The sequence below is a fragment of the Ictalurus furcatus genome, chromosome 14, assembly GCF_023375685.1.
Source record: "Ictalurus furcatus strain D&B chromosome 14, Billie_1.0, whole genome shotgun sequence".
Taxonomy (NCBI): domain Eukaryota; kingdom Metazoa; phylum Chordata; class Actinopteri; order Siluriformes; family Ictaluridae; genus Ictalurus; species Ictalurus furcatus.
The window spans coordinates 3655734-3683689 of NC_071268.1; the positions used below are offsets into that span (position 1 = coordinate 3655734).

At 45.5% G+C, this 27956-nt stretch overlaps 2 protein-coding genes across 18 annotated transcripts in view; one reads left to right on the top strand and one right to left on the bottom strand.

Annotated features, from left to right (window-relative positions):
- Positions 1-10062, bottom strand: part of dennd5b (DENN/MADD domain containing 5B) — a 23385-nt gene extending 13323 nt beyond the window's left edge. For 2 of the 13 annotated variants that reach the window (XM_053640942.1, XM_053640941.1), the window contains exons 1-3: positions 9567-10042; positions 2125-2184; positions 550-659 (exon numbers count right to left, since the gene is read on the bottom strand). In XM_053640942.1, coding sequence (XP_053496917.1) covers positions 550-659; positions 2125-2184; positions 9567-9663 — 267 coding nt within the window. In that variant the 5' untranslated portion in view covers positions 9664-10042. Of the gene's footprint in view, positions 1-549; positions 660-1872; positions 1970-2124; positions 2185-9566 lie in introns of those variants that run through there. The other 11 variants (XM_053640945.1, XM_053640944.1, XM_053640952.1 and 8 more) reach the window with 7 other exon arrangements.
- pkp2 (plakophilin 2) lies at positions 9259-27940 on the top strand. 5 transcript variants are annotated; one of them, XR_008387597.1, is made up of 14 exons: positions 13042-14087; positions 15600-15658; positions 15748-16313; positions 16450-16585; positions 16853-17060; positions 18199-18376; positions 18474-18591; positions 18775-18945; positions 19486-19662; positions 20004-20157; positions 20291-20471; positions 21989-22076; positions 23710-27623; positions 27878-27940. XR_008387597.1 is itself a non-coding variant. In XM_053640956.1 (13 exons), exons 1-13 carry the CDS (start codon positions 9327-9329, stop codon positions 23776-23778), a joined length of 2142 nt encoding a protein of 713 aa, XP_053496931.1. In that variant the 5' UTR covers positions 9259-9326; the 3' UTR covers positions 23779-27842. The 5 variants fall into 5 exon arrangements, 4 of the variants coding, with proteins under 4 accessions (XP_053496931.1, XP_053496929.1, XP_053496932.1 ...); XM_053640956.1 differs by lacking the exons at positions 13042-14087; positions 27878-27940 and adding an exon at positions 9259-9363 and having other exon boundaries at positions 23710-27842; XM_053640954.1 differs by lacking the exon at positions 27878-27940 and having other exon boundaries at positions 23710-27842.
- The last annotated feature ends 16 nt before the right edge of the window (positions 27941-27956 follow it).

Sequence of the window (27956 nt, forward strand, 5' to 3'; positions counted from 1 at the left end):
GCTATATTGGTGTACAGTTCACTGTGCTGGGCGGGGCTATACTGGTGAACAGTTCACTCTTTTGGGCGGGGCTATATTGGGGTACAGTTCACCGTTTTGGGCGGGGCTATACTGGTGAACAGTTCACTCTTTTGGGCGGGGCTATATTGGGGTACAGTTCACCGTTTTGGGCAGGGCTATACTGGTGAACAGTTCACTCTTTTGGGCGGGGCTATATTGGTGTACAGTTCACTGTGCTGGGCGGGGCTATATTGGTGTACAGTTCACTGTGCTGGGCGGGGCTATATTGGTGTACAGTTCACTCTTTTGGGCGGGGCTATATTGGTGTACAGTTCACTGTGCTGGGCGGGGCTATACTGGTGAACAGTTCACTCTTTTGGGCGGGGCTATATTGGTGTACAGTTCACTGTGCTGGGTGGGGCTATACTGGTGAACAGTTCACTCTTTTGGGCGGGGCTATATTGGTGTACAGTTCACTGTGCTGGGCGGGGCTATACTGGTGAACAGTTCACTCTTTTGGGCGGGGCTATATTGGTGTATAATACCCACCATGTTGACGGCATCCTGGTCAAAAGGGTTGCACGCGATGTTCTCCGGGTAATGAGCCAGCACTTTGGATTTGAAGGTCCTTTTGAGAGGACTCTGGTCAAAGTTCTCGCCTAGAGAAAGAGAGAGGAAAAAAGAAAAGAAAAGATGAGAGAAGAAGGGAACAGATGCAACATCACTCTCTGCATCACTAACAATTTAACTTTCCAAAAAATCGCGGGTGACCGAGCCGATCAAAGGAGAGCGTTTCGACCGTGCGACGGCCGCATAAATTAGGGCGGAGTCCACGTACGAAAGTTGTATATATGGGGCATGTCGTGTATATGATATGCAAACGAGTTAGTGCATAATTCGAGGACAGGCGCTTGTTTCTACACAGCATCAAACGCGTTCGACATCCTAAGTCTATAATCGGACCTCGGCGTTTGCTCGTTTCTATAGACCTTTGAGGAAAGAGTCAGGGTATTGGATATTACACCAAAAAAAACACACAGCGCACTGCGATGGCTCGATCTAGCAAGTCTTTTTGGTCATGTGACAGGGTTACAGAGCTCTTCTGAGACAGCTAATCTGCTTAGCTCACAGTACTGGTGTGACGAAGGGAAAGACAGAGAGACAGAGAGAGAGACAGAGAGAGAACAACCCAAATAACATTTTTTAAAATGGCCAAAACGAGAAATAAAAGCCCTCCACCCACATCACTGAAAACATGTAGCGAGGATAACGGAAGAAGAGGAGGAGGGTAAGGAAGCAGCAGCAGGTTTACAACAACAACAAGATCGGAGCAGAATGACCCACATCTGAGCAGCGCACCTCACTCAGGAAGGGCTGGGAGGGAGAGAGGGAACGACGCACTATAGCAGAGGTGTAACAATAGAGGAAGACTAGCGCTGAGCTCGTAGGCGTGTTACCGCCATTCAGCGCTTTCCAGCTCCGCGGAGAAAGCTTCGTCGGCGAAAAACCTAGCCTACTGTAAAACGCACGGTTTACTACACTACGTCATTTATTTGTCTTATTTGTTTTAATAAAGCGAGACAGGTGTGGAAAAATCCGTGCCAAGGTTTGGTCATGGCTTTTAGCAGATTAGCAGTGTGAGCTAACTGAACTAGCTACAAACACTCTCTCCAAAAGAACCACACTTTCCTCTCTCTCTCTCTCTCTCTCTCTCGCTCATATATATAATCACGTATTTTCTATTTTTATTTGAAACACAAACGAAATGACGCATTAATAAGAGAGAAGAAAAAAAAAAAACACGCTCGTTTGATGTACATCACGTGCCAGGCTTTGTAAGTAGCTATTAGCCGATTAGCAGCGCAAGCTAACCGTACTAGCCCCGTCCGCTCTCCTGAGACGTCGACGATCTTCCTGCTACTTCTTCTCCGAGCTTTCTTTTCCCTCATAACGTCTCGAAACGCGACTGTCGTATGAAACCACTGTCATGAGCCGTACACAGGAACTAACCGCAGGCAGGAAGTGAAGTTGTGACGGCGGAAGGAACAGGAAGGGGTTGAAGGATAGTTAGGAGATTAGCGGTTATTAGATGTTAGTGATGCTGCACGTGATAAGCATGTTTACCTGTAGTCTCAGCCTCTGGGTCTCTGCCCTGACGATCTGCCTCTAGCCACTGGTACAAAGCTGAGATGGAGATGGAGCAAAAGCAGACGAACAAAACAACAAAAAAACAAAAACAAAATGTCAAACCAAACACGGATGGAGAAGCAGAAACGAACAAACGGAATTAATACATAAAAACAGGCATGAATGAGTGCGTGAGTATAAAAATGAATAAATAAATAAAAATAAACAGACAACAAACATGGCACGGCCAACACGCCGAGCGGGTTAATGAGGGGAGTGGAGGACGGACGGACGGACAGAAACGGAGCCTCTTTAGGAAGGTTAAGGAACAGTTTTTGGGGGAACGTGTTGAGTAAGTAAGTAAATCATCATTTACAACGTTTACACGTTACATTAGTAACTGAAACCGACTGAAGATTAAGATAAGACAACGGCGATCTCAGTGAACACACCACGCGGTTTTTAAATGATAAGGTTATTTACTGAAGCAAAAAATGTAACGCATACCAACTGGGCCTGTGTGAAAGTGTAAGCTATTTGCCCACGGTATTTGTATTTGAAAATGTAGTTAATAACTCCACAAATCTGCGAAACTGCATTCAGTCCGGGGGTTTCAGCCGGACTAGACGTTACCAGACCTGATCACTGCAAACCCTGTTCAATCAAATCCAACTTTTCCAACAGCAGGAAGTTGGTTAAAAGGTCTTACGGGGTAACACACCATGGCAAAGTTGAAAGAAATTCCAGACTTGATGAAGGAGGTGATTGAAATACATCAGTCTGGGAAGGGTTACAAAGCTATTTCTACCACAGAGGAAATCCCAAAAGAGCCAAGGACAACATCAAAGCGCCTACAGGCCTCTCTCGCATCAATAAAGCTCACTGTTCAGGACTCCACTACCGGAAAGACGCTGGGAAAAAATGACATCCATGGAAGAGTGGCGAGGAGAAAACCACTGCTAACCCAGAAGCACATTAAGGCTCGTGTGAATTTCGCCAAAACACACCTTGGTGATCCTCAAACCTTTTGGGAGAATGCTCTGTGGAGTGGAAAGTGGAACTGTCTGGAAGACGGGGGTCCCGTTACATCAAATTCCACAAAAAGAACATCACACCTACGATCGAGCATGGTGGAGGCGGTGTGATGCTGTGGGGATGCTCTGCTGCTTCAGGGTCTGGGCAACGTGCACTAATCGAGGGAAACGTGAACTCTGTTCTCTAGCAGAAAATCCTAAAGGAGAACGTCCGGTCTTCAGTCCGGAAGTTGAAACTCAAGCGCGACTGGATTCCGCAGCAAGACGATGATCCCGAACACAGGAGTGAGTGAAAAAGCCTGATCTCCAGTTCTCGGAAGTGTTTGGTTGCAGGTATTATTGCTAAAGGTGGCACAACCACATTTTAGGTTGAAGGGGGCAATAAGTTTTACACATGGGCGATAGGTGTTGGATAACTTCAATAAATAAATAAAATCTGTAGTGTGTGTTTACTCAGGTCGTCTTTGTTTTATGTTGCATTTCGTTTGAAGATCTAAAACTATTTAGAATGAGATGTACACACACAAAAAAAAAAAAGAGTATATATAATAAAGCTCAACTAATTATTCATCTTGGACAGAACTTCCAGAACACCTCGAAGCATTTGTCTGAATAAACTGCTCGCCAGTTTCCCACGGAGCGAATCGGAAGGTCGTAACATACCGTTGCATAAACGACCTCAAGCGACAGGACAGGCACGAGCACGTTTCCAGCTAAACCACGTGCGCTCCGGGAACCTGGCATCCTTCCACCGATCGTTAAAAGCGATCCGCTCGGGGGCGTACGCGGCTCGGTTTCTGACCAGCGTGAGCAGCGTGATTAACGTCCCGCGTCAGCGTTCAGCACATCGTTCACGTTTCACACCACGGAGTCGTTTACGGTTTTATTACACCTCTTCAGAACGAGTGTAACCTTCACATCAGAGAGCGACACGTCGTTAAATCATCCGTGGACTCATTTCAAACGCCGGTCCAGAAGAGACTGTTTGTGGGGTTGTGTGTGTGTGTGTGTGTGTGTGGAGGGGGTGGGAGAGGGGTAAAGGAGGTAAGACAGCATCCTAGCGAAAGGAAAAATGCTCTGATCGAAAGTCTAAACGATTTCAATAACAGATCGGCGCCATGTAAAGCCGGCGTGTGGTGCTCGCGAAGCCTTATCTGAGCGCACGGATTACCTGATGAGTTGGAGCGCTCTAAAAAGAGCAAAGTCGACGCCAACACACTCTCACACACACACGCACACACACACAGAGTGCCCTTCGACCTTCTACTTTACTTGGACACAAAACGCTCCACACCAGGAGTTATCCTGTCCATGAAGTTCCGAAACAATTCATTATTTTAAAAACTTATTTCGTTAAAACGTGCATCATCATTATTATTATTATTATTATTATTATTATTATTATTGATGTTGTTTACAGCACTTAAACATGGCTGTAGTTTCATACAATCAGAAAGTCAATTCAAACGGTCATCGTGTCCTGAAGCGATTCTGTTACACAAACATAAACACAGCTGATATTCTGACGGACAAACCTACACGGTCGAGTGGTTTTTTTGTTGTTGTTTTTTTTGTTGGGGGGGGGGGGGGGGGGGGGGTGTTGTTACGCCGGCACTTCACTCGGACACGCCCGAAAGTCTGTCGGGTTTCTTCCACCGCTTCGTCGCGTTTGCAGCTGGTATCGGTTTCAGATTTCACACGAACTCATGCGGTGACGCCGTAAACACCGACACGGCTGGCTGTGCACAAGTACGAGCAGATATATACGAGCGTCGCCACTGTCTAAAAATGTTACGGCCCGGAAAATGACATGATTGTCCATTTACGTGGATTGTTTTCCTAGAACGGCGCACCCCATAGTGCGTTATTCCTCTGATACCACTGGAGCAGCCGTGGCTTGGCGGTTAAGGCTCTGGGTTACTGATCAGAAGGTCGGGGGTTCGAGCCCCAGCGCTGCCAGGCTGCCACTGTTGGGCCCTCGAGCAAGGCCCTTCACCGTCTCTGCACCAGGGGGCGCTGTATCATGGCCGACCCTGCGCTCTGACCCCAACCTCCTGACATGCTGGTGTATGCGAAGAAAAGAATTCCACTGTGCTGTAACGTATACGTGATCAATAAAGACTCGTTATACCACGGCGATTATAACGGAAGACACGTCACGCTTTTTAACCGTCGTTCTCGATTTTTATTTATTTATTTATTTATTCGTGTTGTTAAGATTCGGATTATAAACAGCATTGGGGGGGAGGAACCCAACTTTCTATCGGCTTCGAGCATCCCGCTCATCTCTGCTCCAGGAAACAAACCGGCTTTGAATAAACGACCTTCAAAAGTCAACTGGAAACCGAGGAGGTGCGATTACATTAGCACCGTCTTTGTACTCGTCGTGACTCGGGAAATAGCAGGTGTAGTAAACCGAATCTCCCGGGATGAAGCGTCTACAATACAGACAGCGTCGCCGGAGACGGTCGAGCGGAACCGGAGCAAGACGGGCCCGGGTGCGAAGGACGGAGACGTAGGACAAAGAGCGACGTCCTCTGAAGCGGCGTTTAGGGACCAGGTGCGAATTAGGGAAACGAAACCGACGAGACGATTCAAACAACTAGTGCAGAAGACGTAACGGCTCCCCCGCACACGTGACCACAGAGGATAACGTATACAGTACAGACACGTGATGACAAAAATAACCGAGGCAATTCCACGCTACGGCGCCGTCACGCTACGGTAGGCTTCCTAACAAACACTACACTACACTGTTACAGGACACAACACGCCGATTTTCACTTAGGACTGGAAACTGTCCGACGATTTCATTTAAAACACCCGGAGACTTCCGTCTCGCTTCAGACTTCCCGCTGTCGTCGTGACCGTCGTCACGAGCTGCTTTCGCAGGAGTGAAAAACGCGACACAGGTGCTACTTACTCGTGCGCTGAGCGGAACCGAGCCACTCCCTTCAAACCCCGAAACTGAAACTCAAAAGAGCTGTAAACATGGTTTTTATTTTTTATTTTTAAGTGAACAGGTGTGTGATGCAAATTTCTCCACACCGCCAACGACGCGAGTAGCTCGGAGGGCCGTATGACAAAACTCTACCGCCAACGGTGTTTATAGGAAGCGTACGGGGACTTCAGGAGAGCAATAAACGAATCGATCCGGAGAGAGGAGTCACGTCTCGGCGAACGCGTCTCAACTAACACGAACACCTGTGTGACACGTCATCGAGCGGCAAGACCACCTTTTTTTTTTTTTTTTTTTTTTTTTAAGATAAAGAAGACTGCTGTAATAAAATGTTGTGAAACACTACGAAGACTTCAGGTGCAGCTGAACAGCTCGGGGGCATGTCTGTCTTAATTTGGGGCATGAGAAAGCTTGCCCCTGATGAAATCCCAGAGAAATTCATTTCATTTCCTCTACAGACAAGGCTGCGGCGATCAGTTTAGGATTTCATCTCTTTGCATAGCTCATGATATAAAATGATGGGGGTTTTTTTTAATTTACACAAAGCCACAAACAAGGAAATGATTTCACTGCTGGATTATAGTGGAAAAGCCCGTGTGTGTGTGTGTGGGGGGGGGGGGGGGTGGTGGTGGAGAACCCCCTGGGATTTAATGCATGTGTTCGGTCATGCACGGAGATGATCAACAGGAAGTGTGCGTCCACGGACTTAACAATGAGAGCGGACGGGTGCCGCGGTCTGCTCGGCCAGGAAGGCATCAGGAAAACCCTCTCTCGCACTCTCTCTACACCTCCCTCTCTCGCTCCCTGCCCTGCTGGAATCACAAATAAACAAACGCTTCTTAAACCGCAAACTGTTATGTTAGCGAGCGTTTGATCGGCCGCGTCTGGAGCGCGCGAGGGACGACGGACCCACCGCAAACGAGCGCGAGAGTGGATATTCTTGCAGCCTCGGCGCCGTCATTTCGCCGACAGACGATAACTCGACGTGCGCTGTTCCAATTAACATCTCATTTCTGATCGCCTGAACAAGATTTCCTAAAACAACACGACACACGGAGACCCTGGTAATAATTCTGCTTCTGAGGGGAAAACCAACGCCGCTGGCGTGCTTGCTATTGGGTTTCAAAGTGCACGTAGTTCAATCAACCAAAAATAAATAACGAAAGAAACAGTCTGAAGTGCACGCAGTGATGAAAACGTACTCGCGGAACTCTTTCCCTCGTTGGTTAGAGATACGCCGACTGTAACGTGCAGCAAAAAAAACACTCGACGCAGCGGATTTCCATTCTGGATGTAAACGGAGCGGCTTTGTAGCACCCAAACGGTCTCCTCGTCATGGTATACACTATACCGTCACCTAAAAACAGCATGAACGGGCTGCTTTTATTACGACGGGCCGCCTCCAGTGCGACCCACGCTTAAACACAGTGTACACGGTCTAACATACCAGGGTTTTACCAGCGACAGGACAGACACGGAGATGTCCTGCAGATACGACGCTCAAAAGTCACGAAGGAACATTCCTCGGAACCGACCTCGGCCCTAAAACGGATCCGAGAGAAGACACCGGCGACGTGCCTCGCAGGTGCGCGTTTGTAAACGAAACGTGACGGGTCTACGGATACGCCCTTAAGAGGAACGAAAGACGTACGCAAACACAAGACCCTTTCGCGCACCGCGCCCACAGCTCACGGTTAAGATTCTCCAACGTTTCAATCACCGCCGAAGCTCTTTAGTTTAAAAAATAAAAATAAAAGGTACAGAAGTGGGGAAATTCTCAGTTTTTTTCTAGTACAAACCACGTAGACATCATCAAAACCTAATAGTTTGAGCCACTGTCTCAGAACAAGTGTATTACACAGCTTGAAAAACAAACAACAGCTTCTACTACTTCTAGCTAAGTTTTGGGGGCGGAGCTTTATGTACATTGGTGGAAATGGGGGGAGGGACTAATCAATCAGTGAGTACAAAAAATTATTCCGATCTTAGTCAACTTCACCAGTTTTATATATATACACACACACACACATTTTAAAAGAAATTTTTTTAAAACCCTAAGAACTGAAGAATCTGATGTGTTTCTAATAAACGACGTGATAACGTAGGCTAATGTCTGGAGGAGGAGTTGATGGTGTATAAACGGTGTACCCCGTTGAAAATCACAGAATCACCACGTTACGGTTAGAAAACGCTTTTACAAAATAACGCGAGATAAACAAACTCCTTTCTCCCGGAAACATAAACGTACTGCGGGCTTTTCAATCGGCAGCGCGCGCTCACGTAGCTAAAGAAAACACACGGTCGTGTCTTTACGGGTTAAAGCGTGTTCTACAGACTGGAATGGAGTCGGTTTGACGGTCGATATTCGCCGAGATGCGGAAATTAAGGGACCGTCTCTAAAGTTACGTACGACATTATTAAACATGTTTCTAACTTCACTAGCATTTGAAGGGAATGACTTGCAGTCATAGAACCCACTGTACAGCGCTCATCTAGGTGTCAGGTATGATTCACACCTTTTAGATTGTTGATATTTAACCCTACAATGCATGAACCAAAAAAACATTCACGAATGCATAAAGGGGGTCAAAATGACCCGTACTGGACTGACTGTATGTATATATATATATATATATATATATATATATATATATATATACATACATACACACACACACACAAATTATTTCATTAATAGACATCTATTTTTTGAAGAAAACCATTCAATCCAGTACGGGTCATTTTGACCCCCTTTATGCATTCGTGAATGTTTTCGGTTCATGCATTGTAGGGTTAAATATCAACAATCTAAAAGGTGTGAATCATACCGGACACCTAGATGAACACTGTACAGTGGGTTATGTGACTGTAAGTCATTCCCTTCAAATGCTAGTGAAGTTAGAAACGTTACATACGACATTGTTATACACTTTAGAGACGGTCCCTTAATTTCGAATATCGAATATAATATCGAATATCGAACGTCAACCCAGCTTCATGCCAGTATATGAATGTTGACTTTCACTAGATATATCGATGATGCAATTTTAAAGGATTTTTTTTAAAGCATAAGAACTGAAGAATCTGGTGTGTGTGTGTGTGTGTGTGTAATAAATACTGTGTGCGTGAACGGGTTAATGTGATAATGTAGGCTAATATTTGGAGGAGGAGTTGATGGTGTATAAAGCGGATAAACAGTGGAGTGGATGGCGCAGTTGAAAATCACAGAATCATCACGTTACGGTTAGAAAAAGCTTTTTTTTAAAAAATGTGAGGTAAACAAACTCGTTTCTCCCAGAAACATAAATGTACTGCAGGCTTTCGATCAGCTGCGCGCGCTCACGTAGCTAAAGAAAACACACAGTGGAGTGTGTGCGGGTTAAAGCGTGTTCTCCAGCCCCATGACGCGTAGGATAAATAACCGAGAGAATAAGAGCGGGTGTTACCGGCTAAGGCGTCGGGCTCGAGGCCCGTGTCCGTGTCCAGTCCACATAACACGAAGTAATGGGCGAAGCGACACGACGCCGTTGTGCTCGCGCTCATCTTCTCGGCTCGCTTTGTCCGGGTCGGTCCACGTTGTCTCTGTGTCTAGGACCACAGTGAGTCCATTTCCGAACTGGGTTCTGGGGTTTGTTCAGTTTCAGATGATTTTTCAGAACGTAAAAGATCAGATTCGGGCGATAAATAAATCAGTTTCACGAGGACATGAAGCCCCTTTAAGCCGCTGTGTGTGCGCGCGTGTGTGTGTGTATGTGTATGTGCGCGCGCCTGTGTGTGAGAGAAATAAAGCTCCGTTTACTGACACTTCACAGAGAGGCGGCTCCTGACGTGCACGCGCACATGCGCGCGCCCTGACACGGCTCAGCCAATCACGTTCAGCCTTTAAAAGCAGTGATTTGCGACCATTTGTTAGGTATATGTTTCAGTGCAGGCTTTCTTCACCAACATGTCAAGACATTTAATCACCTATAGAGTTGCTCATTATTATTATTATTATTATTATTATTATTATTATTATTTAAACAAACAAACAAACAAACAAATAAATAAATAAATTTGCATTATTGAGTCAACTGAGAAAACTCTTCAACTCTAACTTAACTTCTAAGGTGTTCCTGGATTGCTGCAGACGAAGATTTCGGTGACCTCTTTATCCTGGTCGGTGGTTCCGAAGCCTGTCCCGGGAACACTGGGTGCGAGGCAAGGATACACACCGGATAGTACACGCATACACACACAGGCGATTTATCTTAGATAATCCACGCACTAGGATGTTTTTGGGAGGTCGGAGGAAACCAGAGAACCCAGAGGAAACCTACAGGGATGCAGGGAGAACACGGACGAGTACGAAACTCCAAGAAGATTACCTGCGTCTGCAGACTAACCCGAAATGCAAAACGCAAACGTCCGGTCATTTTTATTTATTTTTTTTCATTTCCGACCCGAACGCAACGTGCCACACTGAGTCCTGTGTCTGTATATTAACTGCAAGCTCGAAAGGAAACACTGCTAAAATCTCATTTAAAAGTAGAGAAAAGGGACTTTAGACTTTAGACTGAGCGGCCATGTTGGTTTGACGTCACTCTGTAAACACGGAAGGAACTGGTAGCTATTTGAAAAGTCTAACCCAAAGCTGTCCAGTTGAAATCTCAAGTTGAGGGGAGTTTTCTGAAAATATTTCTGGCTGTCCACTAATCGATTCTCGGCCCACGTGACTCCACATACCGAAGTGTCCTTTGGCAAGACACTGAACCCCAAGCTGCTCCCGATGGCACCTTGCATGACATTGCTCTGCTACCATTGGTGTGTTTTACCATTTTACCACAAAGTCATGTGATGACAATACGACGTAGTATTTGCTTTAATATATATTCCTCGCCATACTTCCTGGAACCTTCTTGCAGAATTCCTACCGGATCAGAGTGATGAGGAACGCTAGCAGAGCCACCACTTACTGTTCGGTTTCACACCTCCTAACTGCCACAGCGCTGCGTTTTAACGCCAATATGTCACAGAACCGACTCACCCTGAGACTGACTGGAAGGTGTGACTTTCAGGTGGTTCCCCTACATGAAACACTACCAGGTCATCCGTCTGATCAACAAAGTGGGAAATCTGACTACATGCAGGAACTCGAGGCAGGATTTGGCCACAGGGTTACTGCTGCATTGTTTGGCCACCAGTGTATGTGTAATTGCAGTGTTTTATATATATACAGTATCTCACAAAAGTGAGTACACCCCTCACATTTGTGTAAATATTTGATTGTATCTTTTCATGTGACAACACTGAAGAAACGACACTTTGCTACAATGTAAAGTAGTGAGTGTACAGCTTGTGTAACGGTGTAAATTTGCTGTCCCCTCAAAATAACTCAACACACAGCCGTTAATGTCTAAACCACTGGCAACAAAAGTGAGTACACCCCTAAGTGAAAATGTCCAAACTGGGCCCAATTAGCCATTTTCCCTCTTGACTTGTTAGTGTTACAAGGTCTCAGGTGTGAATGGGGAGCAGGTGTGTTAAATTTGGTGTCATCTCTCTCACACTCCCTCATACTGGTCACTGGAAGTTCAACATGGCACCCCATGGCAAAGAACTCTCTGAGGATCTGAAAAAAAGAATTGTTGCTCTACATAAAGATGGCCTAGGCTATAAGAAGATTGCCAAGACCCTGACACTGAGCTGCAGCACGGTGGCCAAGACCATACAGCGGTTTAACAGGACAGGATCCACTCAGAACAGGCCTCGCCATGGTCCACCAGAGAAGCTGAGTGCACGTGCTCAGCGTCATATCCAGAGGTTGTCTTTGGGAAATAGACGTATGAGTGCTGCCAGCATTGCTGCAGAGGTTGAAGGGGTGGGGGGTCAGCCTGTCAGTGCTCAGACCATACGCCGCACACTGCATCAAACTGGTCTGCATGGCTGTCGTCCCAGAAGGAAGCCTCTTCTAAAGATGATGCACAAGAAAGCCCGCAAACAGTTTGCTGAAGACAAGCAGACTAAGGACATGGATTACTGGAACCATGTCCTGTGGTCTGATGAGACCAAGATAAACTTATTTGGTTCAGATGGTGTCAAGCGTGTGTGGCAGCAACCAGGTGAGGATTACACAGACGAGTGTGTCTTGCCTTCAGTCAAGCATGGTGGTGGGAGTGTCATGGTCTGGGGCTGCATGAGTGCTGCCAGCACTGGGGAGCTACAGTTCATTGAGGGAACCATGAATGCCAACATGTACTGTGACATACTGAAGCAGAGCATAATCAGTATGCAGTATTCCAGCAGGATAACGACCCCAAACACACCTCCAAGACGACCACTGCCTTGCTAAAGAAGCTGAGGGTGAAGGTGATGGACTGGCCAAGCATGTCTCCAGACCTAAACCCTATTGAGCATCTGTGGGGCGTCCTCAAACGGAAGATGGAGGAGCACAAGGTCTCCAACATCCACCAGCTCCGTGATGTCGTCATGGAGGAGTGGAAGGTGACTCCAGTGGCAACCTGTGAATCTCTGGTGAACTCCATGCCCAAGAGGGTTAAGGCAGTGCTGGAAAATAATGGTGTCCACACAAAATATCGACACTTTGAGCCCAATTTGGACATTTTCACTTAGGGGTGTACTCACTTTTGTTGCCAGCGGTTTAGACATTAATGGCTGTGTGTTGAGTTATTTTGAGGGGACAGCAAATTTACACTGTTACACAAGCTGTACACTCACTACTTTACATTGTAGCAAAGTGTCATTTCTTCAGTGTTGTCACATGAAAAGATATCATCAAATATTTACAAAAATGTGAGGGATGTACTCACTTTTGTGAGATACTGTATATATATATATATATATATATATATATATCGTTAAATGTTGTAAGCTACATTGATAACTCCAACAGTGATTTTTCAAGGAAATCCATTAGCTTGCTTTGCTGATTTAACAAAGCGTGATCCACAGTGATCTAACAACCCCATGTGGTCTTTACTGTACACTGCTACTACTGTATATTGACTGTACTGCTGCCCTCTATTGGCCAAAAAATACGCTGCATTACCATAAAGGCAGAATTCTGTAAGCACCTACGTTTGGGTATGAGTGTGAAGCTGGGTTCTTTTTCACCAGTTTCTTTGTCCCACCTGAAAAGGTGCAGCAGTCATGTTCTATATATCAGGTGAATTCAGATGTAGTTCGTATTCTACAGAAGCTTGGTTGACACTTTTGTCCAAACAAAGAACATTTTCAATGATACGTTTGGAAACATAGGACACTGCTCATCTTCCATGAATGGTTGGTTTGAGCGTTTCAGAAGCTGCTGAGCGAATGGGATTTTCCCACACAGCAGTCTCTAGAGTTTAGAGTTAAACCCAGGATGGTGCGGAAAACCAAAAACTTCCCGTCACGTGTGGAACCTTCTGCGGTTGCAACCCATCCACCTCAAGGTTTGTTTGATGCTTTTCTGAGTGATTATATGAGTCACTATGGACTTCCTGTTGTAGGGGTATTTTTATTTTCTTCCTGGCCAGACAGGAAACAGCCTGAGTGTGAACGGCACATCATACAAACCCTATGTAGTTCATAAGTGTAGTGAGGGTGGGTGTGTTTAGAGCCAGGCCAGGTATTTTGTTCAGGTGACGCGCTGGGAGCCACGCCCTCCGGTAACCACGCCCTCCGGTAACCACAGGACACGCCCTAAACAGAAAGACAAAACACCTGACGCACAAAAGAGCTGCGTGTCCGGTTTTGTGCTCCGAATCACGTCGACGATATGGCGGCCGACGAGTCTATGTTCGTGAAGACGGTCCTGTCTCTGAACGACGCGTTTAAAGCCGACGACTCCAGTCTGGCTTTGCCGTCTGAGGAGCGGTTAGCTCGCGCTGCTGACGCGGACGCAGCGCAGCGGAGGAGTCGCCGCGTAGAGCAACAAGTGCAGCAGCTCACTCTGGCTCGGAAAGCGAAAGGGTCCATGATGAAAGGTAAGGAGCCGAGGAGCTTACCCCTTTCCGAGAAGGTCAAACTCACTTGAACTTCGCGTTAGGAGTTGGGGCAGAGTTGTCGTCTGTAGCGCGCGCGCGCGCGAGAGAGAGAGAGTGAGCTTAAATGGATTAGATTGGATTGGACTGGACGTGACTCTGTGATCTGACAACAAACTCTAACAACTGCGTTATTTGTTTTTCTTTCGTTCACTCCATAGAATGTTTGACAACTAAGCAAAGATGTATATTTGGTGGGGGGCGGGGTCGGTTGTGGTGGGGGTGGGGTCTGCTGGCGATAAATAAATAAATAAATAAAAGATGACACTCATTCACTTTTCTCCCAAACACAATTTGAGAAAAGTTTCACGTGACCCCCTTGGTACAGGTTTATTCTTATGGAATGTGCATGCACTTCATTTCTTCCCAGTGGATTTCTGCATCCTGACTCTGACTTGCACTTTGACCTGCACTTTGACCTGCACTTTGACCTGCACTTCCTGCAGGACTAATATTACAGTGAGATGTGTGTGTGTGTGTGTGTTTATATGACAAGAACGAATTGGGTTTTGTGTGGACGGAAGAAGCAGAAGGGCGATTTACCTTCCACTAATCTTACCTTATGGGTAACGTTAACCGCTGTAGGAAATAAAACGCCTTCGTTCAGGTTCCGAGGAGACGGGCGTGCTTGTAATTGTGACCCACGCTGCGTTGTGAAACCAGATCCATGATTGTGATTGGTACGTGTTCATGTTAACCACGTGTTGTGTCAGAGTGTTTTTGTGAGGGGGGGAAACCAGCTGCGCCTGACACACGGTGGGTTCGGAACGTGTTCGGACCCCTTCGTGTTTTGCACGGAGGTGAGCTAAGGTGCATCCTGTTTTTGTTTTTTTGGTATCCTGAGAGCTGTCTAGAACTCGACTTGTGAGTTCAACTGTGGCAAATTCAGTTGATTTGGATCTGATTTAGAAAGTGTGTGTGTGTAATATGAGGTCACATGATTTGCAGAGCATGTCTGACCAGAAACCAAGCCTTGAAGTCTAAGGAACTCTCCATAGACCTCTGCGATCAGATTGTGACGAGACATAGATCTGGGCCCAGGAGCTCAGTGGGTTCCATCGTTATGAAACGGCGGAAGTTCAGTACTCTCTTCTTGGAGAGCCTGCCGGAAGGAGAACCGTCTCACAAGCACTCCGGTGATCAGACCTCGACGGTCAGGTGGCTAGAATGAAGCCGCTCCGGCACTTAAAGGACTCTGAGGGGAGAGGTGACGCATGGTGGTGGCGGCGCCATCATGCTGTGGTGTAGATGCTCAGCATCAGGGACAGGTTAATACTGGACTAACACCAGTATGAGCTTATTTATAGATTGTAGGTTATTTAATACACACCCATGACACCGACCGTATGGGACAAAGCAGAAGAGTGTCGATCAAGTACCAGACAAAAATCTCGTACATATTATTTCTCAATTTGTACTCGGGTCTTGTGTTTCACTTTGTGACTAATTTCACAGGTAGCGTATCTATCAGCCATTTAAACAGTACCGCACCTTTCCGAAGTGGCCCTATGAAGGTACGATCTTGTGTTCTTTTTAAATAAAATCGACACAGTAGCTTTTAAGTCTCGCGTTTAGGATTAAACCGGAATCCTTTCTGCTGCAGGTATTCCCGCCGTTTGACCATAATGACGCTTCAGGACCGAGTCGACCTGTGGTTAGGATGAATAATCTTCCGTGGGCGAGTCTGCGGTTGCCTCAGGTTAACCGAGGAGAGCACGGGATGTTTAGGTACGGCTCGTCAGGACACAACCTGAACTGGGGATCTGCAGGTTTTACTCTCCCTGCGATGCGATACGTGTCTTCAGCCGACCATCTCCACGGGAGCCTCCCTTTGAAGAAGACGGCCTGTCCCGAGACGCCCCGGAACGCTCGGCCGTTCGTTTACGGTTGCTCTGCGTCTACGCTTCAGTTTCCGAACAGGCCTGTCTACGAGGACGATCTGGACGACGTCTTCCTACCCGAGAGTTCGCACGTCACCGCGCTAAGAGCAGAGCATCAGAAGGTGTCTTGGGAGACTCTTCAGCGAGGAGACGCAGCGTGGGCAGCAGCGACCGTGCCCCTGGTGGTTCCGAGGCAGGAGCCGGCGAGAAGACGACCTTCAGTGGTCAGCACGCACACCCCGAAGATGGCGGTAGCCGAACCGCGAGAAGCAACAGCTGACACTCTAAAGTAAGGTTTGAGAATTTCGGTTGTTTCTAAGCTTTGGTTCCCGATTGGTTCAAAGACGGTTCCAATCAAGGGTTTTAACCGGTGAAGACGTTTCCGTTTGACGAGTATAAATGAAGTTTGCGTTTGTGCCTCACAGAAACGGGAGGCAAGCCGCACCGACGACAATGAGGATGGCTGTAAATCTCCTGACTGACAAGAACCAGGAGATGCAGATCTCCGGTGCAAACTTCATACAGAACCGGTGCTTCAGCAGCGCAGACGCTAAGATACGGGTGAGTAAAACTGACCTGGAACCCTTCGTTCCGCGGAATCTCGCAACCTCCGGCCGCCCCTTGCGACACACGAAAGGTGTGAGGCGGGAATACACCGGTCCGTTACTGATCTCTTCAGCAAATGACCTCTGGAGACAACGTTGAACATTTTTATTTAAAAAAATGTTAATAAGGTGTACAGCAGCATGTCATCTATATAACCCGATGCGCTGTAAACGTTTATGACTGGCCTGTAAGTATGGATCATTTTTAACCTGCCCTCTCCAGCTCTGTACGCTGCACGGGATCCCGAAGCTTTTGAAGCTCCTGGACTCGGACAGCGGTGAGGTGCAGCAAGCCGCAGCCGCGGCCTTGAGAAACGTCATCTACGAGAACAACGATAACAAGATGGAGGTGAAGGAGCACGACGGGGTCGACACGATCCTGCGCCTGCTCAAGACGAACCGTGACGTCGAAGCCCGGCGACAGCTCACGGGTTTGTAACGCGCCGAATTGTCATCCGACACGTTCGTAAATCCACCACGCAGCCAAAAGCCGCTGATCTCCTGCTATTTTAGCCAGTAGTGCTCGGTGGACATGAGGCTGTGATTGGCTAAGCATGACAATAATCCCCACACACACACACACACACACACACACACACACACACACAGAGAGAGAGAGCCACAGAGTCTTATCTACTGTATGCTTGGCATTGTCAGCATTCAAACTAACGAATTTCCCGTGCCGGCAAGAATTAAAAAACGATGACTCATCCCCTCAATCCAGCTTCAAAGACTGTGGGATTATCTAGACTTTATTCAAATGCTAAAGAAATGAAGTCGTTCGTTTCCAAGCTGCGTTTCCTTCGTAAGTGCAAATGGTGCGGGATACACGTGCGCGCCGAGCATGAATTTGCATTCGCATTTTCATGCGCGAATCCGGTTTGCAGTGAGGGTTTTTTTTTTTTTCCACCGTCGCGAAAGAGTAAGAGCGTCACGCCTTTGTTTGTGTCCTTGTACGTGGTGTGAAAACGCCTTTGAAGTATTTGAAGAGGTGGCGCACGACGACGCGGGACTGCCACCGCAGATCACGCTTACGGTACGACGCACGCGAATACTGAAATGGCCTTTCACGTGTTCAAACGTGGCCGCCATCGTTCACGAGTCGGTGAACACGCGAACGCTAATAACACCTTTTTCAATTGAGCTTGGCTTCATTTTTTTTTCTTTCTTTCTTTCTTTATTTATTTAAAAGCTTGGCATATTCATCTGGGAAGTGCAGTAGTAATAATAATAATAATAATAATAATAATAATAATAATGATGATGATGATGGTACATGATTAAATCGTTGTCTGATTAAAACTCAGGACTGTGCTGCTACACAGGTCACATCCCAGACATGATCCAGAGTTGTCTTTATTCTGGGACCGGAGCCAGTATCTGCTCCGGCTGTTTACTTAGTCAGCACGCGAGATACATTCGACGACGTGGAGTATTCCAGAGATTTGTATGAATTTTAAAAAAAAAAAAAATACACAGACCCAAGAGCGAGTTTATGAGAATAAACCTTGTGGAAATGAAGACTGCTGTGTTTAAGCTTGTATGGAGGATTCGGTTGTTTTTCCTCAGGGTTGCTGTGGAACCTGTCCTCTCACGACATGCTGAAGGAGCAGCTCGGCCGAGAAGCCGTGAAACCCGTCACCGAGACCGTCCTCGTGCCGTGCTCGGGGATCACTGAGGGCGAAGATCCCAAACTGGAGCTGCTTGCAGATCCTGAGGTCTTCCTTAATGCTACAGGATGCCTGAGGTGTGTGTGTGTGTGTGGAGGGGGGGGGCGTCTGATCTTTTAAATGCATCTGATTGATTTATTTATGGAAATGTCCTCATCCGTATTTCGTTCCTAGAAACGTGAGTTCAGCCGGACCGAATGCACGCAAGTCCTTGAGAGATTGCGATGGCCTCATCGACTGCCTCGTCTATTACGTCCGTGGAACCATCGCGGATTATAAACCCGACGATCAGGTATTTTCTATCCGGGCCGGCGATTATTTCACGTCCAGACGTTTTCCCCCGAGGTCCGCTCGTCGTAAACCTCGGGTTTTGTTTGTATGCCGTTTTTTTTTTTTTTTGGAATGTTTTTGACTCAAAATCCAATTCAATCTCTGGAACGTTTATGACGTCGTTGTGTTTTTTTCTCCGCGGCAGGCCTTAGAAAATTGCGTGTGCATCTTGCATAACCTCACCTATCAGTTTGAGTGCGAGGTGTCGGAAACGTTCAAGCCAGCGCTGCACGAGTCCAGACAGAGCGCTGCTGCTGAGACCAAGAGACCCGGCTGCCTGGTTCTGAGAAACGCCAAACTCTCTGACGCAGACGACGTTAGTCCTTTTCTTTCTTTGCAAATTTCCAATAGAAATAACCTAAAGCCCAATGTCTTTATTTATATAAATAGGGTTGTTGTTGTTGTTGTTGTTGTTGTTTTTTCCTTGCAAATTTTGCTTCCTTTTTATTTACTTTTCTTGGTATCATGCAAAATACGTGCCCGAGTCATGCCCGAGTACCATGCGCTCTCTCACACTCACTCAGTCACACACACACACACTCCTAGGGGCGATTTAGAGTCACCAATCTGGCTACTGTCGTGTTTTCAAACTGTGGGAGGAAACCAGAGAACCCTGAAGAAACCCTTGCAGACATGGGGAGAACATGCAGAACTCCACACGCACAGGACCGTGGAGCTGTGAGGCGGTAACGCCGTGCGCGTTCTCACCGTGTCCGTATACGGGTTTTCCTCCCGCTTCCCGAAAACGTGCCAGATTGACCACGCTAAACTGCTCCTAGGCGTAAGGTGTTTTATTATTTTTTTTTTTTAAGAGAATGTTTTTAGAATTACTCCCGTTGTTGGTGGGTTATTTTAGCACTCCGAATCCGACCGCCCTCTGCTGGAGGAGAAGTGTAACCCGTACGGCGTGGAGTGGCTGTGGAGCAGCATCACCGTCCGCATGTACCTGTCGCTTCTTGCGATCGGCAATCGGCAGCTCACACAGGAGGCGTCCATAGGAGCCTTGCAGAACCTGACGGCAGGAAACGGAGGGGTGAAGTCCGCGATTTTTATTTTATTTTCATTTTATTTATTTTTTGTGTGTTTTGTGTTTACGTACAAGGATCCCGAGTGCTCGATGATTGATTTATTTATTTTCCCCCCGTTTGCTCATCATGTTAAGGAAGTGACATCATTACATAAGCAAAACACCTGTAAATGTTCCGGATGTTCTGGAGTGTACCAGAATGTACCAGAATGCACGTTTAGATAAGATAATAATAACTTTTTATGTATTCCAAGACACGATTCGGATAAAACTTCGAATCAGGGAAGATAAACGTTTGGGTTCGGTGTTGTGCTGTTACAGCGCTGATTATTTCTGATGCTGTTCAGGTGTCGCAGGCCATGGCGCACACCATCGTGCAGAGAGAAGGAGGCCTGCAGCAGGTGAAGAAGGTGCTCCAGGAGGGAGCGGAAGATGTGAAGAGAGCCTCGGTGTGTCTGCTCAAAAACCTGTCGCGCTACAAGGAGCTCCATTCTGACATCAGTAAGCATTTCGCCAGCATCTCTCACACACACACACACACACACACACACACACACACACACGCACCTTTTTGTCAGCGTTTTAAACGAAACCCTGTCGTGAGATGTCCTAAATGTCCTAATGTCCGCTCTAGTTAAAGAGGTGCTGCCGGAGCTTGTTACCATGCTTCACGCTTCAGACACGGCGCAGCCTGTTGAGGTCACAACCGTCTGTCAGATCCTCAACAACCTGAGCCAGGTGTCCGTACAGAACGCCCGCACCGTTCTGAACAACGGCGTCCTTCCCAGGATCATCCAGATCAGCAGCAAAGAGAGGTATCCCTCGAACATAAACCGTCAGTTCATACATGTCCGCGCTTTTAAAACGGTACAGACCATAGAATCGGTCCGGTCCGGCTCGGAGCGGATCAGCTGTATCGCAAACCCGATCAGACATAGACTCGGTGAAAACGTCATGACAATAGCCGTCCGATCAACAAACCGGACACGAGACGGTCGGTAACGGATGTTCGTTCTGATTTTCGTCAGGTCAGGATAAACAAAACGGTGAAAACAGTTACTGTTCAGTCATTGAGTCGTTCAGTACGTTTACATGGACAACGGTAATCCGATATGAACCCGATTGAGACGATACTCTGATTAAGAAACTAGCACGTGAACAGACATTATTGACGACCTTAATCCGATTAAAGTCATCCTCGAAGTGAACACAAATGGAACTAAGACGTGTGGAGTGTTCCTGTTTTAGTCGCATTACAGACATGTACACACTTTAATCGCATTATTAACGTCGTGTGAGAGTTTTCACCGCATTGTGAGACGGGACACGTACACACACGGCAACGCTCAACCGTTTGACGGCGAACAAGAGAGCACGGCTGCGTACGAAACCGCGTACTTACCTACTATATAGTAGGACATGTATTTTGGCTACTATACAGTAGGCAAGTACGCGGTTTGGGACGCAGCCCGCGGCTTCAGCAGTCGTCCATTTGTACGTACAGCACGACAAATAATTATCAGCATCGCGTGGCGTGGGGACGTAATGACGTCTGCTGTTAATCGATCTATGTTCTATAACATGTATATGAATGGAATATTCTAAACGTGACTCATCTAAACATCTTAATCACAATATTGTCTTATTCAGAATAAGGTCTATAATTAGATTACTGCTGTCCATGTAAACGTAGTCAGTGATTAGTCCACAGCTGTAAAAAGACATCGGCTTGCTCGATTGGGATAAATGCGCGTACTGAAAATCTCTACCCTGTGTTTATACGTTTCTGTAAAGCTGCTTTGAGACGATGTCCGTTGTAGAAAGCGCTACACGAATAAAATCGAAGTGAATTTGAAGCGGAGAATAAGCGCACACGTCTTTAAACGCTCCGCTTGCGTCCTCGCGTCGCCGTTCTGTAAATAAAACGTTAAGGATGTAGCGAAGTCTTTGAAACTCCTTTTCGTTTCGCGTTGAGCTGCCTCGCTCTCTTTCAGTAACGCCTACTCCTGCAGCTAATCTGAAATGTGTATACAACACACCAACGACAGGGATTTGCTAATCCTAATAACGGTCTTTTGGCTCGCTCCAGGTCACGAATGCAAATGTTTGTAGCTTTCCTCACACTAATTCCTCTAATTACCGGGCTCAGTTAACTGGAAGGGACTAATTTTCTGCTTAATGATTCGAATGCAGGAAGTAGAGCAAATGCTTTCGCATTATTGTGCATAATCACAGTAATCTTTATTAATAATTAAATAGGACTAAAGCAAGCTTTTATCTTTTATTGATTTTTCTTTTTCTTCTTTTCTTTTTTTTGACCTGGTATTTGGAGACATGGATCCACGAAGGTTGGCCAGGCCGCTAGTCTTCTGCTGCACACTCTGTGGACACACTCTGAGCTTCATGGTAGCTACAAGAAGGTCAGTAAGTCTGAAGTTCAGGCAAATAGCACTTATTTCATATGCTTTTGAGTATGGACTGATACAGTGGTGATTGAAAGTTTGTGAACCCTTTAGAATTGTCTACGTTTAAAAGTCACACAACAAGAACCCAATTAGACAAATGAGGTAAAAATATTATACTTGGTTATTTACTGATTGAGGGAAATGATCCGATATTACATATCTGTGAGTGGGAAAAGTATGTGCACCTCTGCTTTCAGTATGTGGTGTGACTCCTTGTGCAATAATAACTGCAGATAAACGTTTGGGGTAACTGTTGATCAGTCCTGCACATCGGCTCGGAGGAGTTTTATCCCGTTCCTCAGTACAGAACAGCTTCAACTCTGGGATGTTGGTGGGTTTCCTCACATGAACTGCTCGCTTCAGGTTCTTCCACAACATCTCTATTGGATTAAGGTCAGGACTTTGACTCGGCCGTTCCAGAACATTCACTTTATTCTTCTTTAAACGTTCTTTGGTAGAACGTCTCGTGTGTTTAGGATCGTTGTCTTGCTGCATGACCCACTTTCTCTTCAGATTCAGATCATGGACAGATGTCCTGACATTTTCCTTTAGAGTTCGCTGCTATCATTCAGAATTCATTGTTCCATCAATGATGGCGAGTCGTCCTGGTCCAGATGCAGCAAAACGGGTCCGAACCATGACACTACCACCACCATGTTTCACAGATGGGATACGGTTCTTATGCTGGAATGCAGTGTTTTCCTTTCTCCAAACATAACGCTTCACATTTAAACCAAAACTTCTATTTTGTTCTCACTCATCCATCCACAAAACATTTTTCTAATAACCTTCTGGCTTGTCCACGTGGTCTTTAGTAAACTGCAGATGTGCAGCAATGTTCTTTTTGGAGAGCGGTGACTTTCTCCTTGCAGCCCTGCCATGCACACCGTTGTCGTTCAGTGTTCTCCTGATGGTGGACTCATGAACAGTAACATTAGCCGATGTGAGAGAGAACTTTAGTTGCTGAGAAGTTACCCTGGGTTCCTTTGTGACCTCATGGACTATTACACATCCTGCTCTTGGAGTGATCTTTGTTGGTCTCCACTCCTGAGGAGGGGAACGACGGTCTTGAATTTCCTCCATTTCTACACAATCTGTCTGACTGTAGATTGGTGAAGACCAAACTCTTTAGACATGGTTTTGTGACCTTTTCCAGCCTGATGAGCTTCATCATCTCTCTTTCTGAGGTGCCATAACGCACTTCCACAAACATGTGGTATGAAGATCAGACTCTGATAGATCCCTGTTCTATAAATAAAACTGGGCACTCACTCGCACCTGATTGTCATCCCACTGATCAAATTAACTGCTAATCCTAGAGGTTGCCACTCACAGATATGTAATATTGGATCGTTTTCCTCAATAAATAAATGACCAACTATAATATCTTTGTCTCATTTGTTTAACTGGGCTCTCTTTGTCTATTTTTAGGACTTGTGTGAAAATCAGATGATGTTTTAGGTCACATTTATGCAGAAATATAGAAAATACTAAAGGGTTCACGAACTTTCAAGCACCACTTGAAGACATCTCTGTATTGTAAGAAGGTGTTCTAATTGCTTCTTTCATTATTCACCACCTGTTGCAGGCTGGTTACAGGAAGACGGATTTCATCAACAACAGGACTGTGAAGGCAGTGAATTCAGCTCGTAACTGACCTCATGTGGAAAACTGGAGGACTACACTCGTAACAAGGACTGGTTAAGACTCGTTTTTGCTGAACTGCACTTTTAATTGATTTTTTTATTTTTTTCCCCTTGAACTGTCCTTCTGATGCTCTGCTCCTGTGTAAGGGCATCTCTTACACGGTGGTAGAACTGGATTGGACTTTATAACCTACTGCTGAGAAAAACGCCTCCACGCGTACATCTCTGACGGCTTACGAGTTATTCTGCTGCATTCCGTCAACTTTTTGCTTTCGAGCATCCATCACTGACAGCAAATGGGGAAACACGGACGCCTTGCAGCACTTGTGTGGATTTGCATTTCAACCATGCTGTCATGTTCTCAAAAACACCACACCTTAATGCCCAGTCACTTGCTGCGTTACACGGCATCCTAATCCAAAATAATCCATTGATAGCTCAATTTAATTTAAATTTGAAGCCTTCATGTATATGCTTAAGCCATGGAGTTCAGTCCGAATGAAAACATTGTAGCAAGTCTGCTTATTATCGTGATGTGACTTTATAATCGTTCAGTGTACATTGCAGTCATTCGTTTTTATTTATGAAATGGGGGGGGGGCATTTCTTTTCTGTTTTTCATCATTTTAAATTCGGATGTGTATCAGCAATAACTTGGTAGCTGATAGCAAGGAGGGTAGATTAAAGATGGACATTAATGTCTAATGCCTATGTGCTTTTTAAAAATGGCTGAAAAACATCAGCAGGTTTTACCAGATGATCAACTAAAATTTATTTCTGCTTTTTTTTATCTCATTTTCGCATCTCTTATAATGAATTCTTTTGCTATTTTTGTGTGTGCCAGGAAAAACAACAATATTATTTAAAAAAAAAAAAAAGAAGCTTTTTGTTTTCCCATTTTCATTTCAAAACAAATGAACGCAGTGTGCATGGACTAGAAACTAAATTTGTTACCCATTCTAAAAGATTTATACATATTATAAATTTTTTTTAAATATATTTTTTAGCTGGGTAACGTGGAAAGGTAACGCTCCGAGGTAACAAGTGACGTAATGTGCCGAGGAAACATTCTGACGTAACATACTGGGGTAACGTGCTGAAGTAACATACCGAGGTAACGTTCTGCGGTAACGTCCCAAAGTAACGTACTGAGGTAACGTTCTGCGGTAACGTTCTGCGGTAACGTACTGAGGTAACGTTCTGCGGTAACGTACTGAGGTAACGTTCTGCGGTAACGTACTGAGGTAACGTTCTGCGGTAACGTACTGAGGTAACGTTCTGCGGTAACGTACTGAGGTAACGTTCTGCGGTAACGTACTGAGGTAACGTTCTGCGGTAACGTTCTGCGGTAACGTGCTGAGGTAACGTTCTGCGGTAATGTGCTGAAGTAACATACTGAGATAACATTCTGCGGTAACTTACTGAGGTAACGTTCTGCGGTAATGTGTTGGAGTAACATACTGAGGTAATGTTCTACGGTAACATACTGAGGTAATGTTCTGAAGTAACGTGCTAAAGTAACATACTCAGGTAGCGTTTTGCGGTAACGTGCTGAAGTAACATACTGAGGTAGCGTTTTGCTGTAACGTGCTGAAATAATGTTGAGGTAATGTGCTGAAGTAACATACTGAGGTAGCGTTTTGCGGTAACGTGCTGAAGTAACATACTGAGGTAGCGTTTTGCTGTAACGTGCTGAAATAATGTTGAGGTAATGTGCTGAAGTAACATACTCCGGTAGCGTTTTGCGGTAACGTGCTGAAGTAACATACTGAGGTAGCGTTTTGCGGTAACGTGCTGAAATAATGTTGAGGTAATGTGCTGAAGTAACATACTCCGGTAGCGTTTTGCGGTAACGTGCTGAAGTAACATACTGAGGTAGCGTTTTGCGGTAACGTGCTGAAATAACGTTGAGGTAATGTGCTGAAGTAACATACTCCGGTAGCGTTTTGCGGTAACGTGCTGAAGTAACATACTGAGGTAGCGTTTTGCAGTAACGTGCTGAAGTAACATACTGAGGTAGCGTTTTGCGGTAACGTGCTGAAGTAACATACTGAGGTAGCGTTTTGCGGTAACGTGCTGAAGTAACATACTGAGGTAGCGTTTTGCGGTAACGTGTTGAAGTAACATACTGAGGTAGCGTTTTGCAGTAACGTGCTGAAGTAACATACTGAGGTAGCGTTTTGCGGTAACGTGCTGAAGTAACATACTGAGGTAGCGTTTTGCGGTAATGTGTTGAAGTAACATACTGAGGTAGCGTTTTGCGGTAACGTGTTGAAGTAACATACTGAGGTAGCGTTTTGCAGTAACGTGCTGAAGTAACATACTGAGGTAGCGTTTTGCGGTAAAGTGCTGAAGTAACATACTGAGGTAGCATTTTGCGGTAATGTGCTGAAGTAACATACTGAGGTAGCGTTTTGCGGTAACGTGCTGAAATAACGTTGAGGTAACGTGCTGAAGTAACATGCCGAGGTAGCGTTCTGAGGTAAAATATTAAGGTAACGTATTAATGCTGCATTCGTGGGGTTGTGTTTACCATGCCCCACTTCCTGAGTCAAAATTTTCTTGTTGGTAGAGTTAACATTCCTCAGCATTGCAGAATTTAAGTTGGGTTCCTGGTCGATATTAGTCATTTAGTCTAGTAACTTATCACCATGTCTGTGGGAAAATGTCGATATTCCTGACCCTTTTCTCTTAGCACTGCTGTTCGTATAGAACACTTAATGGCTACATGCTAGCTTAATCATTCACCTCACTCATTGTCTAGTTTATGATCTCCATATTTATTAGCTGCTTAGTAAACTTTTTGGTGGCTCTAACCCCTGACACCGCGAGCACGCAAACATTAGCTTCAGACTTGACTTGATGCCTCCAAGTCCAGCCTTTGCAGGCAGCGTTTTCCATGTTCCATACACGCCCCAAACGTTCAGAACTTATTCATTCGGTTTAAAAACACAAAGCTTTGCCCCAGATGCTAAACTGTTGTGCACGGTGTCCTGTGTTTTTATTTTGTCTTAAAATGATTTGAAAACGATTTAAATATATTTTTAGTAATTTTCTCGAAATGAAATGTTAGGTGTACGTTATGTGTATAAGTCAGAGTCTTCTCATTATTCTAGATGAGCATTTCCCCTTAGCGTGTGATGTTTGCAGTACATTAGTGTATTATTTATTATACGTAGCACGATAAGCGTGGATGTCCCAAACAGCTAGTTTGGGACATGAGCATGCAAACGAATGTTTGGGATTTATTAACATCCAGGTGCGTGCACACACGCGTGATCAATCACCTGGATGTTAATAAATCCCAAACATTCGTTTGCATGAGCTCATGCTCATTTTCATAAAGAATATATGGGCAACAACTTCCTTTAAATAAATAAATAAAGGCCAGTTGCGTGCTTGTGGTGCTAGACAGACCATGTGTGTTTTTTGTTTTTGTTTTTTTGGTTGGGTTTTTTTTTTTTTTTTTTTTTTTTTTTTTAAATGTTTTTTTGTTTTTTTAAGGAGAGCAGCTCCTCCTTGTAGTGTTCTAACATGAGGGAACATGAGTGCACGTAGCACTCCTCCTCACCCTGCCCTTCCTCTGGGCTCTCGCTTTCTTTCTTTCTCTCTCTCTCTCTCTCTCTCTTTCTTTCTCTCAGTAAATCTCCTCCTGATTTATGAATGGATGATCGTGTATCCTTTAAAAACTCTGGTTACACCCGGGGCTTTTTCGGAAGTCCGAGTCATGATGTCTGAGCCTGTTTACCTAACCTGACGTCAGCTGTTTTGGGATTCAGAGTGATGATACGTGCTCCAGAATTAGCCCGATTGCACCTCTAGATTAGGCTCAGTAGTCATAAATACACGATATACAAGTAGATACAAATAGCTTCCTGTCAGTCCTAAAAAAAAAAAAATGATGTGAGGGAGAATAATGACCGATTAGGGTCATTATTATAACAACGTTTTAATAATGTACTTTAATTCAAAATGGAATAGGAGTGCATCGGACAGTTCTCACAAGCCTGTGGTTATGATGCATATCATACGGATATCTCTCGTTCTGTCATACATCCCCGCAATCTAAATTGCACCGTCTCTGTCCATTGTGTTTGTGTCTCTTAACTAGAAGCCTCATGATTATACACGGCTTCTCTGGGTTTACTCTCGACCTGTCGGCGATTAGAGAACAGCGATATCTTCTAAAG

Excerpts from the sequence above, each read along its gene's own strand:
- pkp2 (XM_053640954.1), top strand. The coding sequence starts at position 13,880 with ATGGCGGCCGACGAGTCTATGTTCGTGAAGACGGTCCTGTCTCTGAAC. Across the intron at positions 16,314-16,449 it reads GCAACAGCTGACACTCTAAA|AAACGGGAGGCAAGCCGCAC; the intron begins GTAAGGTTTGAG and ends TGTGCCTCACAG. Across the intron at positions 16,586-16,852 it reads GCGCAGACGCTAAGATACGG|CTCTGTACGCTGCACGGGAT; the intron begins GTGAGTAAAACT and ends TGCCCTCTCCAG.